The following is a 17,832-nucleotide window of genomic DNA, read 5'->3' on the forward strand; positions in this document are numbered from 1 at the left end:
AAGAGATATCAAAATAGCGGGGCTCAAACAAGATGGTATTTCTTTCTTATTTAATAGTCCAGAGTAAGCAGGTGGGCCAGGGCAGGTAGCAGTTCTGATCTACAAGGTTGTCTAGGGACCTGGGTCCCCTCTGTCTTGTTACCTTCTCCCCGGGTAGATGACGTTGACAGTATAGTAAACAGCCAGTTCATCAGCACAGTAGTCACATTGCACCCCAAAGGAAGAAGCAGAGCACAGGGAAGCAGTTGTCTTCATTCTTCATGGAGGTGACCTTGAGGTCTTCCTGCTCTAGTCTCATTGGCCTGAACTTAGTAATAACAAGGCCCCAGCTAGCTGTGAGGGGCACTTTTACTCCTGCAGGAATTTAAGGTCCTCTGTAACTAGAAGGAAAACAGAATGACGCTAGGATAATAGTTAATCATCTCTGCCACAAGCAAATTGGCTACCTATTTGGAAGGAAAAGACCATTTTGTATCCTCGTGTCATATGATGTATCAAAATAAATTCAAATAAATGAAATGGTTACATATTTAGCTGAGAAACAATATATGGGGATATTTATTTGATCTCCACATGGGAAAGATTTTTTTCGAACATGAAAATAAAGGAAAATCATAAAGAGAAAGGCTGATAGATGTGAGGAAGAAGTCGGAGGAATGTTTCCTTGCCTTTTCCAGCAACTACAGTTGCTGCTTTTGAAAACAGGAAGGGGGCCTTGAGCCAACAAATGCGGGCGGCCACTACAAGCTGGAAAAGGCAGGGAAACAGATTCTCTTCCAGAGCCTTTCGAAAGGAGCCCAGCCCTGCCAACACTTTGATTTTAGCTCTGGAGTCCCATGTTGGACTTCTGATTTATAGAACTGTAAGATGATGCATTTGTATCATTTTAACCACTAAGTTTGTGGTAATTTGTTATAACAGGAATAGGAAACTAATCACCAAGTTTTACGTGTGTGTGAGAGAGTGTGTGTGTGTTTGTGTGTGTGTGTATGTGTATCATTTATTTTTTGTTTGTTTGTTTGTTTGTTTGAGACAGGGTCTCATTCTGTTGCCCAGGCAATTGTGGCTCACTGCAGCCTTGATCTCCTGGGCTCAAGCAGTCCTCCTACCTGAGCTTCACAAGTACCTGGAACTACAGGCATGTGCCACCATACTCAGCTAATTTTTTTATTTTTTGTGAAGACAGGGTTTCACTATATTGCCCAGGCTGAGCTCAAACGATCCACCTGCCCTGGCTTCCCAAAGTGCTGGGATTACAGGTGTGCACCACCTCGCCCAGTGTGCGTGTATTTTTAAATAGTGATACTCTATGCTGATGAAGTGGACACTGTCAGCTACTACTGATGGGAATGTAAATTACTACTAACCCTCCTGAAAAACAGTTTGCGAGTATATTTCCTAAGATCTAGAGTGTTCATACATTTTAACTTACCCTAAAGAAATAATTTGGAAAGTAGCTAATATTCACGTACAAAGATTTTCATACCAGCTTTATTAGTATTCGCAAATAAGTTGTTGGAAACAACTATCCAATATTAGGAAAATGGTTAAATGAGATTTTATATGTCTGTATAATACAATATCACAAAACCATTAACAGTTATTATAAAGAATAGTGAAATGAGAAAATGCTTGATAGACTATAAAATGATTCAGTGCATAAGCTGTGTATTCAGTATGATATCTGTGGTTACCTATGTATGATTAAGTGTTGATTGATCGAGAGCATGAGAGAGATGCATTAGGGAAAAAACTGAAAGAGTAAAAGACTAGAAAATCAAAATATTAGTAGTGGTTGTTCCACTTGGGGTATTCAGTTTATAGATGATTTTTTTTCTTCTTTATGCATTTCTTTTCACAGTTTTCTACTATGAATGTGTATTAATATATACTTTTAAACAAAAAGACAAAATAAAAGTTATGTGACAAGAAACGAGGATTGAAACAAAATGAGGGGAAGTAGACATCTCTCAGACCAGTACTAAGGCCATTTTTCCCCTTTGCATTGCTGAGAGATTATTGTATATGACCTTAATAAAAATATTGTGAGAGAAACTGGGCTTGGTGGCTCACACTTGTAATCCCAGCACTTTGGAAGGTTGAGGTGGGCAGATTGCTTGAGGCCAGGAGTTCAAGAACAGCTGGCTAACATGGTGAAACCCCGTCTGTACTAAAAATACAAAAATTAGTGGTGGCATGTGCCTGTAGTCCCAGCTACTCAGGAGGTGAGGCAGGAGAATAATTGGAACGCAGGAGACAGAGGTTGCAGTGAGCTGAAGTCACACCACTGCACTCCAGCTGGGCAACAGAGTGAGTGAGATTCCATCTCAAAAAAAAAAAAAAAAAACCTTATGAGAGGCCAGCCTCGGTGGCTCATGCCTGTAATCCTAGCACTTTGGGAGGCCAAAGCAGGAGGATCACTTGAGGCCAGGAGGACTAGCCTGGGTAACATAGCAAGACCCTGTCTTTACAAAAAATTTAAAAATTAGTCAGGTGTGGTAGTACGTGCCTTTCATCCCAGCTACTTGAGAGGCTGAAGTGGGAGGATCACTTGAGCCTGGAGGTCGAGGCTGCAGTGAGCTGCCTTCACACCACTGCAGTCCAGCCTGGGAGACAGAGCAAGACCCTGCCTGAAAAAAAAAAATCCTGTGAGACAGAAAGTATCTTTGGAGAAATTGAAACAGAAAGAGAATGTGATTTTCTAAAGATTATATGGTTAATTAATTTAGCTAAGACTAGAAGCTAAGCCCCGTGATAGCTAATCTAATATTATTTTCACTGTGTTTTTAATGTATTTTCTATAGCTGGTATTTGATAAGATATTAAAAGCTTCTTTAGGGCCAAGACTGTAATACTCATCTTCATATTCCCTTTAGTGCCTAGCTGCAGGTGCCTTGACCATAGCAGATACTCAGTAGGTATTTTTAATTGAATCATTATTGACCAAAATTAATAAAGGATACAAAAATAAAATAGATTTTTATGAAAGAAAACAGGCTGTGATACCAAAGTTTTTGGAAGGCTCATTACTTTTCCACCACCACATCTATTTCTCTTTTCCTATCTTCCTTTTTCCTGTAGGTAATTCATAACATTTCAAACCCTTTTTATTGCCCACCTTTTCTTGGGCTAAATAAAGGAAAACTATTTCCAGCACTTTTGCCATTTTCAACATCAAAAAAATCCTATAAACATGACTTTTTTTTAAAGGCTTTTTTTTTTTTAAAGAATGTGACCTAAGAGTTTATTTTGATATGGCATAATTAGGAATTGGGAGAAAGTTTCTGAACTATTGACATATTGAGTTTTGGAGGTATTTTTATGTATTCTAAATTACTTCATATTAAAAATATATATAATTTAAATTCTGAATACTAGAATAGCACTGAGGAAGTATCTGCCAGATTTCTAAAAAGCCAACTTGAATGTTAGCATCAATGTTAGTCATAATTAACTAGAGGTTTATAAAGTAGGTTTATGAACAGAATGAAAATATTCTGTACTGTGTGCCTTTGGATTTAAGAACATTGGATTTTCTTAACAATCAGTAATTTTTTTATTGTTATTATTAACAGAGAACCTTCAGAATGGGATCATGTGAGAGAGCAGAGATTTGTGGACTGATGAAATTAGCTATAATTTCGATTTCTAGTTCTGGCTGAGCCACTAGCTAGTTGTATGACTGGAGTTCCCCACCCCCCCGCCGCCATACTTTTTAGAGAAAGGAAAGTTATAAAATTAGAAATGTAATTTTACATGTGTTATTAACTTTCTGGAAGGGGTTGGGTTATAAGCTCTAAAGATTTTAATTCTAAAACATCATATTATTTAAGTAGAAATAATTTAGGAATCGTAGGTATTTCTTCCAGGATATCAGAAAGCAAAAGGTTAGGATACCAGAGTATTAAATGCAAGCTACAATGTCAAGTACATTAGAGGACATAAACTGTAGATCTTCAGTTTGCACTTCAGCTATTGGCATTTGTGTGAAAAGCTATAGTCAGTTGAATAATATGAAAAGAAATGCAGCTGTGCACCAGCTCTGTCCCACGTGCCCCTGCAGGCCTTGTCTTCTGTGGGCAGGAGCACTGAGGGCAGTGGGACTCTGCAGCGTACCCGGAGCTGAGCCTAGCTGGATCTTCTCCTAGTCCTGCCACAGGCTAGCAGTCTCGGCAATGCTGATGCCGGTGGGCAGCCCCAGGTCTCCCTCCCTCGTCTCCACCATCCCTGCTCTGCCAATGCAGGAGAAGTTCCCCTCTGATATGGTTTAGCTGTGCCCCCATCCACATCTCATCTTGACCTGTAGTTCCCATAATCCTCACATGTTGTGGGAGAGCCCTGGTGGGAGGTAATTGAATCATGGGGGTGGTTACCCCCATGCTGCTGTTCTTGTGATAGTGAATGAGTCTCAAGAGATCTGATGGTTTTATAAAGGGCAGTTCTCCTGTACACACCGTCTCGCCTGCCGCCACGTAAGACATGCCTTTATTCCTCCTTCGCTTTCCACCATGATTCTGAGGCCTCCCAGCCATGTGGATCTTTGAGTCCATTAAACCTCTTTTTCTTTATAAATTACCCAGTCTCCGGTATATCTTTATCAGCAGCATAAGAATGGACTAATACACCCTCCCTCATCTACTTTTCCATCTGGCTTGTAGGGATAGGATGAGCCAGGCTCCAGAAGAAGACAGAGGCTAGGTAAGGAGAAAAGGGAAAAAGAAAAAGACTTCAGAGAGGAGGGAAGAAAAGGGAGTTGGGGGCCATGGGTTGGGAGGTGGATGGAGAAACAGGAGAGAGTTAAGGAGTCAGTATGAGGAGACTGGGCTAAAGGAGGAGGCAACACATCTGCCTCCTGACAGATCTCTCACAGCTTGTCCTGCAGAGGTGCAAGAGAAATGCAGTCCATTAACTGTGAGGATGCACCTGCTTTCTTCAGATGTGGAGTTTCAGGTAAGGAAGCCAGAGTCAGACCCCGTAAACTAACTAGTCCATTTCCAGACAACTGCCTTTCTGCTCCAGAGCTTATCGCCCAGAAGACAAAGCTGCCTCCTCACACTCCTAACTTCTGCCCACCCTTCCCAAGTCCACTGTGCTTGAGACAGTCATGTCACGTTGACCTTGCTTTTAAAACACCCTAAAACATCTTTTTTTTTAAAGCTTTGTTTTGAGAATATTTCTTAGTCATCTTTTTTTTTTTTTTTGTATTACTGAATTTAAACTTGTTAAAATTTATCAACAGAACTGATCTGACGTGTGCATTTGGATAACTTTGTGTGGTTTTGGAAACGCAGTTTAGTTGCATGTTTCAGTGACTGCATGTCACTGTACTGGGCTCAGTCTGTGAGTTCCCGAGAGCATCCACAGTGCCTTAGCGCTATGGGAGTGAGGCCTGTGGGGACTGCAGCCATGATCCTGACCTACAAGGACCTTAACTATTACATGGTAAAACAAAACTCAGACATGTAATGATGACATAAACAATTAATATTAAACTGTGTGGTTGACTTCACTGTACTGAAGATTGTGAGTCACTCCTCTTTTGTTTTTCTTTGTCATTTTTAATAGTCAGCCCAGATCAATAGGTATTAGTTTCTGAAAGCCAGCTTCTTTCGTAAGTGCTTAGAAAGCCTTAGGATAATCGTGAGTTGCATTTTATCTTTTAATGTGTGAAAGTGTTGAGACTTTTTAGTTCCGACTGTTCATTTAAGCTGGATGTTTTTTCTTTTCAGTTCACGTTCCTAAGCTTATATACCTAATTTTTATTCCTACATCTGTTTCTTCTAGAAATAGTCTAAATCTAGATTTCTATTTCCTCATGAGTCTGACTTCCATGCTGAACACTCCACTGTAACTGCTTCTCCTCAGACCGCAAATGGCCTCCTCTTTGCTGAATCCGGCGGTTGCGTTTTAGTTGTTAGAAACAGTCTTTCTGTTTGATGTAATGTTGTTAGAAACAGTCTTTCTGTTTGATGTAATGTTGTTAGAAACAGTCTTTCTGTTTGATGTAATGTTGTTAGAAACAGTCTTTCTGTTTGATGTAATGTTGTTAGAAACAGTCTTTCTGTTTGATGTAATGTTGTTAGAAACAGTCTTTCTGTTTGATGTAATGTTGTTAGAAACAGTCTTTCTGTTTGATGTAATGTTGTTAGAAACAGTCTTTCTGTTTGATGTAATGTTGTTAGAAACAGTCTTTCTGTTTGATGTAATGTTGTTAGAAACAGTCTTTCTGTTTGATGTAATGTTGTTAGAAACAGTCTTTCTGTTTGATGTAATGTTGTTAGAAACAGTCTTTCTGTTTGATGTAATGTTGTTAGAAACAGTCTTTCTGTTTGATGTAATGTTGTTAGAAACAGTCTTTCTGTTTGATGTAATGTTGTTAGAAACAGTCTTTCTGTTTGATGTAATGTTGTTGACCACTCACTCTTATGTTCTTGGAATTCATCTCTCCTTAGTTGCTGTGATACCAGTCTTTCCTCTTTTACTTTTTTTCTGCCTTATAATGGCTCCTTCTCAGTCATCTTGCTTGACTCCCATTCCTCTATTTTTAAAATATTGTTATTCTCCAGTGTTTGTTCCCCAACCAAATCCACCTCCAACTTGTATTTCTCAGCTCAGACTGCTTTTCTTAGCTTCTGGCCTCTTTAGCCACATATTGGATGTTTGTACAGAGTTGTGGGTGCCCTCCTCACCAGTATCCACCCCCTCGTCTGGCCATATCTATTGTATTACCTTGACGGTTCGCCAGACCATCCGTCCTCCATCTCCCCACTGTGTTGCCAGTACCACTTTAAACCATGCCATAGAGTCCCTGTCCTGGACTCCATGCCTGAGGGTGTCCCATTCTGGCTTTCAGCCTTGCCCTTCCATGTGGGGCTAAGGATTTCATAGGGCCAAGGGGATGTGCACACCCTGCCCTCCACCCTCTATGTGCACACCCTGCCCTCCACCCTCTAATCTTATGCACTAGCTACACAGGACCCCAAAAACAGTCCTTATAACAAGCCTCTTTCCCAGGCCTGCTCTTCCAAGAGTAGGCTGCATCCCTGCTGTGTACTTCTAGGCCTAAGGGATAGCTAAGGGGCAGCTATTTGGAGGGGATAGATGGAGCTTAGATGGAGTTTGGACCTTCAGCTCCACATGTATATATGCAAAGCCCTGATATATAGACCAGGGCCAGAGGTCAGAAGAGAAGAAGGACATGCAGAGACCTCTGTCTGTATTCTTGTCATAGGCAACATAAGCATAGGGCCAGGCCAAACCATTGCCTTCTTTTTCTTTATATTCCTGCTACAGTGCTGGTAAGTGATGCTTCACCTGCTTTTAGGGATTCTTAAGGCAAGGTCTTTAGCTTTTTAATTTTACATTCTCATTTGCCTATCACAGTGCCTACCCAACACATGGTGACTACTCAGTATATGTTTGTTGACTTCAGTAATAAATGCATAGTTAACATTTTATAATTATATTTTTCCTTTATTATCATTTTAAGGAGGTTATGGTAATGTTCATGTGATTTTATGATGTCTTAGGGTCAGTATTTTTCCAGAAAAAATATATCTCTAATTTTGCATTCCTATTACATGGAAAAATTAGACTTAATATATAAAGCAGAATTTTATTTTTAAATATCTTTTTATGAATTTATTTCATAAAATGGGGTTTGTTAATGGTAGGTGGTAGAAAATAGTGTCAGGCAAACATGAAAATCTTGATACTACAGATTACTGTAACATCACAGTCCCCAGTACAACAGTGCTTATGACCAATTATAACACATTAGAAACTGCTGAACCCTGAGGGATGCTAGGATATAAGTGTCAGAAGGAGCAGGACTAAGTTCTAGAAAACTACAAAGTACTGGGAGGAGTGGGACTGGGTTGGGTTTCCCTGCCAGGTTTCTCATGAATTCAGAGGCTAACTAGTTCTCCTACTGAGCTTGTTTATGAAGAGTGGTGTATGATGACTTTTAATGCAAAAGCATGTAATTATCTAAAATTGGAGTAACTTTACAACGCCACATAAGCTTGTTTTAATTCCTGAGATGATTTTTAACTATAACCTGTATGCCCTAGATTGACCTCCCAAGTTCAAGGACCTTTAAACCAAGAACCCATCTGAAGTGTCCCTGGTGCTATTCCTTCTTTGGATACTACTTTACCACATACTGTGTCATAGTGAGAAATGTTCTGGTCTAAGAGTCAAGTAAACTGGACTTGGATGGCCCTTAAATTATCTGAAACTCACACATTCTCTGACTCTTAGGTTTGCTGCTTGGATAATAGTCTATTTGTGATTCCACTGAGAGGTATCAAAGAGTTCAGCCATGGGAATAATTTGAGTTTTATTCCTTAACTATGAGGAGCTTCCCTCCCTCCCTCCCTCCCTCCCTCCCTCTCTCCCTTCCTCTCTCTCTCTCTCTTTCTTTCTTTTTCTTTCTTTCTTTTCCTTTCTTTCTTTCTTTCTTTTCCTTTTCCTTCTTTTCTTTCTTTTTGTTTTTTCCCTTCCTTCCTTCCTTTCTCTTTTTTCTCTTTCTTTTCTTTTCTTTTCTTTTTTCTTTCTTTCTTTCTCTCTCTCTCTCTTTCTTTCTTTCTTTCCTTCCTTTCTCTCCCTCCTTTCCTTCTTCCCTTCCCTTCCTCCCTCCCTCCCTTTCTTCCTTCCTTTCCTCTCCTCTCCTCTCCTTTCATTTCCTTTTTTTCTCTTTTTTTTCATCTTTTTTTTTTTCTTTTTGAGACAAAGTCTCGCTCTGTTGCCCAGGCTCTAGTGCAGTGGCACAGTCTTGCTCAGTGCAACCTCTCCCTCCCAGGCTCAAGCGATTCTCGTGCCTCAGCCTCCTGAATAGCTGGGATTACAGGCATGCGTCACCACGCCCAGCTAATTTTTGTATTTTTAGAGGAGGTGGGGTTTTGTCATGTTGGCCAGGCTGGTCTTGAACTCCTGGCCTCAAGTGATCCACCCACCTCAGCCTCCCAAAATGCTGGGGTTACAGGCATAAGCCACTGTGCCCAGCCAGGAGTCCTGCTTTCTTATCAGTCTTTTTGTTTGTTTGTTTTTTATTTATTTCTTCCATGTTCTTGTTCTACCCTTAACATTTTTAGACATAGTAAAGTTTACTCATTCCAAGCCTTCTTCTAGTTGACACGAGTCTAATACCTCATAAAAAGTATCAAATATCAAAGCAGTTACTTTATGAACCATCACACACTGTCTCATTGTTGTGCCATCACAGGTAATGATTAAAACCACTTAATGATATTACTGCTGGAACATTTCTATAATAAAACTGCTGTGGGACAGCTTGGGTTCTACTGGCTTTTGGAGGAAGTAAACAGTTTAAATTGTTTCTGTCATCTAGAAAATAATTCCCCTTACACAGGGAGATTTTTAAATGTCTTGAGTTTTTTAAATTTAGTAATATCAATGACACTTGGAGCTATGTTGCCTTCATGTAATTTTTCCAACATTATGAAGCTATGGGCAGCCCTAATTCACATATTTCACTTCCCACTCTTGTGTTTCTACATTAGGACACTTCCTCTCCTCATGTGCCTATTTTTCTCTTCTGCGTTCAGAAAACTTTTTTTTTTTCTAACTAGCTTAAGATGGCAGTTTAAAAAAAGAGGATTTGAGACCCACATAGTGCTTAGAAAGCAAAACAAGCAGAAGAAAAAGATGAGTTCATATCATGAAAATATCACATGTACTGTCCCTTCCCTTTCCTCTACCTCTTTCCTCAAAGAGGTTGACATGTCTCCCTTTCTTGCTTGTGCTTTCTTTGGACTTCTGGCCTCTTTTCTACTTCAAGGCAGCTCTTAAATGTGAACGTGTGTATTAGGAGTGGGGGAGCAATGGGAGAAAAGAGTTGGTCAGCAAGGAACAGGAGTGCTAAGTAGAATATTGGGAGAAGGTCAGCAAGATAACAAATGGAATGGAAAAAAAGAAACTGCTTTTCATTAATCCTTACAATTTAAGTCAGAATCGGAGTATGAGAACTGGAAGGGACTTAGTGATCCTGTCATTACGGTACCCTAACCTAACAGATGCTCCGTAAATGCATATTCAACTTAAACTGATCTCCTCATTTCACGAGGAATAAATGGATCCCCACAAAGTTAGGTATTGTTCAGGGCTAGCTCTGAGCTCAGCTGGAACCCAGGTCCTCCAGTTCCTCAATGACCTTTTCTATTAGAAGATACTTCAATGACTCTTTCGTTTTTTGTTTTTCTGCCATTTGGCAAAGAGTGGGTATGAAATGTAGAGCTCAACTGTAAGGCTGGTGGTACTTACTAGGTCTGTTAATGAGTGGCAGTCTAGTAGAAGGAATATGGATTTTGGAATCAGACCTGGATCTAAATTTCAGATCTGCCTGTCAGCACTTGGACAAGTTTCTTAATCTTTCCGAACCTAGGATTTTTCATCTCAGTAAATGGGGATCATAATAGCTCCCACTTAGTGTTGTTATAACAACTAAATGAAGCAAGGTTCTAAGTACTTACAAGAAGTACTTAGTTTGATGTGTGACGCAAATCATAGGTGACAGTAAATATTTGTGAAATGAATAAATGGTAACTATTACTATGTTTGATCTCCCTCATAGGGAGTCAGCATACCTTTTTTAGAAGGTAAATCAACATGTCTTTTAGGCATGTCATATTCTTTACAGATATGTATGCTTATTGATATAGTTAAAAACTGCTGTTTGGCTCATTTCTTTTTGTCTTAGAAAATGCCTGTTTCAAATACCTCACAGCCTTTTAATTTTTAAATTCCAGATTAATTCATGGAGGACAGATGTTAAATGGATTGGCAGGTCCAACTGTAATGAATGCAGCACCATTTCTCTCCACAACGTGGTTTTCTGCAGATGAAAGGGCCACAGCCACAGCTATTGCATCAATGCTCAGTTATCTTGGGGGAGCATGTGCATTTTTAGTTGGACCACTTGTTGTTCCAGCTCCCAATGGGACATCACCTTTTCTCACTGCAGAGAGCAGCAGGGCGCATATTAAAGATCGCATAGAGGCTGTGTTATATGCAGGTAATTTGAAGTTTATTTTCTTCTTGTTATATTTTGTCTTTTATCTCAATCATCTTCACTCTACGTTTTGTATACCAGACACCTTCATATGAAATACTTGAGAGGACTAATATGTAAACTTACATACACTGTGCATTCCTTATCATATGATATAGAGATGCTTAATTAAAACTTAGCACTCTTCCTGGGAAGTTCAATTTTAAATTTATTATTGCCACATGGAGGGATATTTCTTAATTTTCATCTTTTTATCTATTTGTAGTTAAGCGCTGTATAACACATTTTCTGTGTCCTCTCTAGATATCAGGATAGAAAACGTCGTGATTGACAATAACCATTTGTTAAACATCTATCTGTTGGTAGATGTTAAGCCCATTTTCTCCCTTGTAGTTTCTCCATTATTGGCCATGTTCTGTAACCTCATTTACCTTGATCATCTACAGTTTATCCTCATTTCCTACTCTCTCTATGTTTAGTCTGTTATTTAGGGATACTGACCTTTCTAAAATATTCTCTTTGAATTATTTTATTTCTAGAGTCGAGCCCTGGTCCACTCTTATAATATAGTCTCCTACAGATTTTCATAGATATGGCCCCTCTCTCCATATGCCTGTTTATTATTTCCTCTGCATTCAGAAAACTTTTTGTGGGTGTTTACTATATGCCAAGCACTGTGCTAAGCACTAGGAATTGGTAAGGTCAATGGTGAGACAATTATAATACAAATAAAGATATACAGAGGTTGGGGGACCTAACTTGCCTGGGTTTGTAGGGAAGTTGAGGGGGGAGGATAGGCTTCAACAAGAATGTAATAATTAAAGTTAAGAATTCTGTAGGAGTCACCAAGTGTTTGAGTGGTTAGTATATTCCATACAGAGGGAACAATGACTGCAAAGGCAGGGAAGGTATGAGAGAGCTCAATATGTCTAGGGAACTGCAAGTAATTGAGTATGGCTGGAGTGGTATAAATGTTTGTGTTTGGGTATAGGTAACAAGTGGCAGAAAATGAGACTGGAACGATAAGGGACCCAATTATACTGAACCTTGTTTTAACTTCTTTGTTCACTTATCAATTTCACAAACATGTTTTGAACGCCTGTGTATCTGTCACTATGTGAGTCACTGAGATAGGCATGGTTCCTGGTGTAACAACTTACAGTGTCCTGAATGATACAGACAGGTCAACAGTTATAAAATAGAACAGTGAGTATTATAAACCAAAGGCCTACAATTGCTCTGAGAGCTCGGAAAGGAGCACCTAACCCAGATTTTGGAGGTGAAGTAGAGCTTCCTGGAGATGCAGCATCTAAATCAGAGTCTGAGGAATGAGAGAATGATGGTTAAATACAGTAGGCAGGAAGATTATACTATAGAGAAGAAACTTAAAGGAGAAGCCCAGTGAAGGGAGACACCCTGGTACGTTCAAGCCCAGAGTAGCTTAGATCTGGTGAGAGCAGTAGTAGGTGAAGCTAGAGAGGAAAGCAAGCCCCACACAAACCTTCTAAGCAGGGCTGAAGGGTTTGAGGTTCACCATATTGTAGGCAAAGGCCACACTCTGAAGAATTGTACATCAGAGAGTTATTTGATAACATTTACATTTCAAAATATGGTTTAGAGGGGTTAAAACTGAAAGCAGCAGTATATAAAGCATTTCACCTCCTTTACACAACTTATTCCTTTTAAAGAAAAAATAAAAATGTAAAAATGAGTAAATAAAACAACGCAGGTGCAACGTAAGTTTTAAACTTGATTTTGGTCATGTTATTCTTTTTATTGAAAACCTAAGCAGTTATTGTATTTTTTACATAATGTTAACCACTGTTAACCATGTATCAGTGGAGTGCATGCAGCTCATGGTTCCTATGCAGTCAAGCAGAAGCCCCTGCTCAAAGTTTCCCAGTTACTTCTTCATTGCTTTCATGTTTGCCAATCTGCCTTTCTGAAATACTGTCCCATGACTCCATTCTATTCAAAATACTATGCTAGAATTGTCATTTTTAAAAGTTAAAGATTCTTAAATTATTCCCGACAAAGGTAACATAAGTAAACTACAGATCCAGATTTCAGATGAGTATAAACAAAAAGTCCTGAGTATAAACAAAAAGTCCTGAATAAAATATGAGCAAACGGATTCCAGCAACATATATCATAAAACAGTTGATATACCATAACTAAATGGGATTTATTCCAGCAATGCAAGGTTGGTTTAACATTCAAAACTCAATTTATGTAATATATCAGCAGATAAAAGGGAAAAAAACATGATCACCTTACAAGATGAAGAAAAAGCATTTGAAAAATCCAACACCCTTTCAATGAACTAGAAACAATCAATGAATTAGGAACTCTCTCAACCTAATAAAAAGCATCTATTAGAAACCCACAAGAGGCCTGGCATGGTGACTCATGCCTGTAATCCCAGCACTTTGGGAGGCCAAAAAGGGAGGATCACTTGAGGCCAGGAGTCTGAGGCCAGCCTGCCCAATATAGCAAAACCCCATCTCTACTACAAATAGCCGGACATGATGGCACATGCCTGTAATCCCAGTTACTCGGGAGGCTGAGGCACGAGAATCGTTTGAGCCTGGGAGACAGAGGTTGTAATGTGAGCCAAGATCACACCACTGCACTCCAGCCTGGGTGACAGAGTGAGACTCTGTCTCAAAAAACAAACAACAAACCTGCAGGTAACATCACATTTCACTTCTAGGGTTATGAACAAGACAAGGATGTCCATTTTTCCATGCCTTTTTAAAACTGTGCTGGAGGTTCTAGGCAGTATCACTGAACAAGAAAAGCAAAAGATACCCAGATTGTAAAGGAAGTAGTAAAGAATGTTTCTGTTGAAAATGATGAGATCTTGAATATAGAAAATTCTCTGCAATTCACTAAAACCTATTAGATCTAAAAAAAGAGCTTAGCAAAGTTTTATGGTACAAGATTAATATGTAAAAATCAGTTGTATGTTTATATATTGGCAATGAACAATCTTAACATACAATTCAATTTGCAAGAGCATCAAAAAGAGTATGTTTAGGAATAAACTTAACAAATGAAGTGTAGAACTTATAATCTGAAGACTACCACTGTTGAAAGAAATTAAAGAAGACCTAAATAAATGGAAAGACATTCCATGTTCATGTTGGGAGGTTTAATATTGTGAAGATATCCCCAAATTTATTTGCAAATATAATACAATCCCTTTTAAAATCCCAACTGCCTTTGTTGCAGAAATCGACAAGGCGATCCTGAAATTTACATGGAAATGCAAAGGACCAGCAATATCCAAAACAATCTTGAAAAGGAACAAAATTGGAGAACTCACACTTCTCAACTACAAAACTTATTACAAAGCTACAAGATAACATAGTACTGGCATAAGGATAGGCATATAAATCAGTAGAACAGAAATGAGATTCTAAAAAATAAGCCATTACATTTATGGTCAATTGATTTTTCAGAAGGGTCCTAAGATAATAAGGGAAAAAGTATTTTCAGTAAATGGTACAGGAACAACTGAATATCCAAATTCAAAAGAATGAATTTGAACCCCCTTGTTAACTCAAACCTGAATGTGAGAGCTAAAAACTATAAAACTCTTAGAAGAAAACTAAAGAGTAAATCTTTATGACCTTAGATTAGGTGAAGCCTTTTTATAAAAGACATCCAAAGCACAAGTGACAAAGGAAAAAAGATAAGTTAGACTTCATCACAATTTAGAACTTTTGTGCTTCAAAGAACCCAGAAAGTGAAAAAGACAGTACACAGAACGGGAGAAATAGTTGCAAATCATATATCTGATAAGGGACTTATATCCAGATTATATAAAGCATTCTTAAAACTCAACAACAGAAAGACAACGCCACTAAGAAGTGGGCAAAGGACTCAAACACATTTCTCCCAAGAAAATACACAAATGTCCATCGAACACATGAAAAGATACTCAGTGTCATTAGTCATTAAGGAAATGCAAATTAAAACCATGATAAGATACACTTCACACCCAGTGGGATTGCTAGAATCAATAAAATGGAAAATAATAAAGTGTTGGCAAGAAAGTGGAGAAATTAGCACCCTCATACATTCCCATACATGGGAATCTAAAATGGTGTAGCCGCTTTAGAAACAGTTTCACAGTTCCTCAAAATGTTAAACAAAGATTACCATACAATCCAGAAATTCCATTTCTAGATATGTATCCAAGTGAAATGGAAACATACACCCGTGTAAAAATGTATACATGAGGGTTCATAGCAGCATTATTTGTAATAGCCAAAAAGTGGCTGTATACATATACAACCCAGATGTCTATCTACTGATGAGTGGATGAATAAAATGTAGTATATCTGTACAACGGAATATTATTTGACAATAAAAAACAGTAAAGTACTGATACTCCAACATGGATGACCCTTGAGAGCATTATGCAAAGTGAAAGAGGCCAGTCATAAAAGACCACATATTATATGATTCCATTTATAGGAAATGTCCATAATACTCAAATCTGTAGAGACTAAAAGTAGAGCAGAGGTTGCCTAGGCCTGGGAGATTGGGAGTAATGGGTACAGAGTTTCTTTTTGGGATGTTGAAAAAATTCTAAAATTGATTGTGGTTATGACTGTACAATTCTGCTAGTAAATGAAAAACCACTAGATTGTGCACTTTAAATGTGTGCATTGTATGTCATGTGAATTATATCTCAGTGAAGTTGTCTACAAAAATGCCAATAGAGGATCAAAGAATATGAATAAGGCAATCACGGAAGACATACAAGTGGCCAATATGCATATTTTAGGTGCTCATTCAGTATTACTAATAATTAAAATAACTCTAAATTAGAATAGTTCATTAACTTCTTATTGCTCCTCAGATTGACAAAGAATAAACAGATTGAGAACACCAAAAAAAAAAAAAAAAAAAAAAAGAAAAAGGATTCTGTTAACAATCTTGTGTTTAAAAAAATAGGAATCTTTAAACTTCTAACTGCATTAAACAGAATTATCTGTGGTTAATTGTCTTACAGGAATGTTGTCCTTTTTGCTAAGAATATAGCCCTAGAATTAAAATTGTCCAACTGAAAGGACCTCTAGAAATCCCTAAATTCAATCCCTTTATTGGCCTAGAAAGATTAAGGGATTTGTTCAAATTACAAGCTAATTAATGACATAGACAGGTCTATATTCCAAGTTTCCTGACTTTTCTACTAGTGCTGTGCTTTTCTACAAAATTGGACACAGTTATCAAAAGCTGGAACTTCCAAGTGCCAGAATTATAGAAGGAAAGATTGGGATGCTAGAACCTTCCCTTCTATAATGGGGACAAATTAAGATTGTTTGGGTGTTCATTTTACTTCTGATTGTTTAATACTCTACATTAGCTACTCTTGTGTTTAAATTCTATTCTCTGTCTTTTGGTTTCTTATTTTTGGATGCTTTCTTGTTCAAATTTCCCATACAATCTGTAAATTGGGTCTGTCTTATACCGTGCATCAGACTATCCTATCATGAATCAAACAAACCTCCTATCTTGTTATTTCTTACCAGTTTTTTTTTCTGAGTGCCATACTTATTAGAGAATCATCCTAGACCTGTTTCACAATCTCTTTTATAGTAACGTACTGTTGGCTTTTAATATTTTCTCCATAAGGCAACATTTGTTTACTTCTTCAATCTTTTTATCTGTGTGCCATAGTACCAGCATATACATCATTGTTACTATAACCTCTAACCAATTACTTGCTGAAATTTGTATCTTTATATATTCATTTTTTTTTTAAACTAGACTGAGCAATCTTGGCTAGATACTATATTTTGCTTATCTTTACGAGCCTCAGACTCAGTTGATGCTTAGTAAATATTTGTTAGATAAATGAGTATCTGAGAGGCCGGGCATGGTGGCTTACACCTGTAATTCTAGCATTTTGGCAGGCTGAGGCAGGAGAATGGCTTGAACGACACTTGAGCTCAGGTGTTCGAGACCAGCCTGGACCACATGGTAAGACCCTATCTCTACAAAAAATTAAAATTAAAATTAACCTGGCATGGTGGCATGCATCTGTGGTGCCAGCTACTTGGGAGGCTGAGGCAGGAGGATCACTTGAGCCCAGGAGGGTCAAGTCTGTAGTGAGCCATGTTCATGCCACTGCATTCCAGCCTGGGTGAGAGAGTGAGACCCTGTTTGAAAAAACAAATAAATACTTGAGGTATTCAACTTTTTGTGTGGCCTGGTTAACATTTTACCTATCTTTTTCTTTCAGAATTTGGAGTTGTCTGCTTAATATTTTCTGCAACACTAGCGTATTTCCCACCCCGACCTCCTCTTCCTCCCAGTGTTGCTGCAGCTAGCCAGCGGTTGAGTTATCGGAGAAGCGTCTGTAGATTATTAAGGTAAATGTACTGAGAGTCATTGGATGGCTTTGACTGACACCTTCAAGATAACTTCAGATTTTTAAAAAATAATTTAAGATAGTAATTTTTCAGCAACCTATTAATTAGGTTGTAAGTAATTGATAAAATACTAATTGAATATTTTAGATTTTCTACCAGAAATCTATCTTGAAAAATCACCAAAAACAAAAACCTCTATAATTTTTGCCTTCTCTATATAGCACCTATACTATTATTTGCTTAATGTTTTAAAAATCAAGTATTTTATTTTTCTTAAATAACTTGATTTGTATTTGAAATTGTATGATATAAAGAATCCTATATCATACAATAGTGTCTGTGAAATCATGGATTCTAGGTGTTATACTTTTCCTGATATGCACATTATTTTAATTTATTATGTATTTGTTA

The 17,832-nt window shown here is 38.1% G+C and overlaps 1 protein-coding gene across 2 annotated transcripts in view; it reads left to right on the plus strand.

Annotated features, from left to right (window-relative positions):
• Positions 1 to 17,832, plus strand: part of SLC49A4 (solute carrier family 49 member 4) — an 85,629-nt gene that overhangs the window by 21,472 nt on the left and 46,325 nt on the right. For both annotated transcript variants that reach the window (XM_030942041.1, XM_010370780.2), the window contains exons 3-4: positions 10,770 to 11,035; positions 17,292 to 17,421. In XM_030942041.1, coding sequence (XP_030797901.1) covers positions 10,770 to 11,035; positions 17,292 to 17,421 — 396 coding nt within the window. The remainder of the gene's footprint in view (positions 1 to 10,769; positions 11,036 to 17,291; positions 17,422 to 17,832) is intronic.

The sequence above is a fragment of the Rhinopithecus roxellana genome, chromosome 1 (genome assembly GCF_007565055.1).
Source record: "Rhinopithecus roxellana isolate Shanxi Qingling chromosome 1, ASM756505v1, whole genome shotgun sequence".
NCBI classification, from domain to species: Eukaryota; Metazoa; Chordata; class Mammalia; order Primates; family Cercopithecidae; genus Rhinopithecus; species Rhinopithecus roxellana.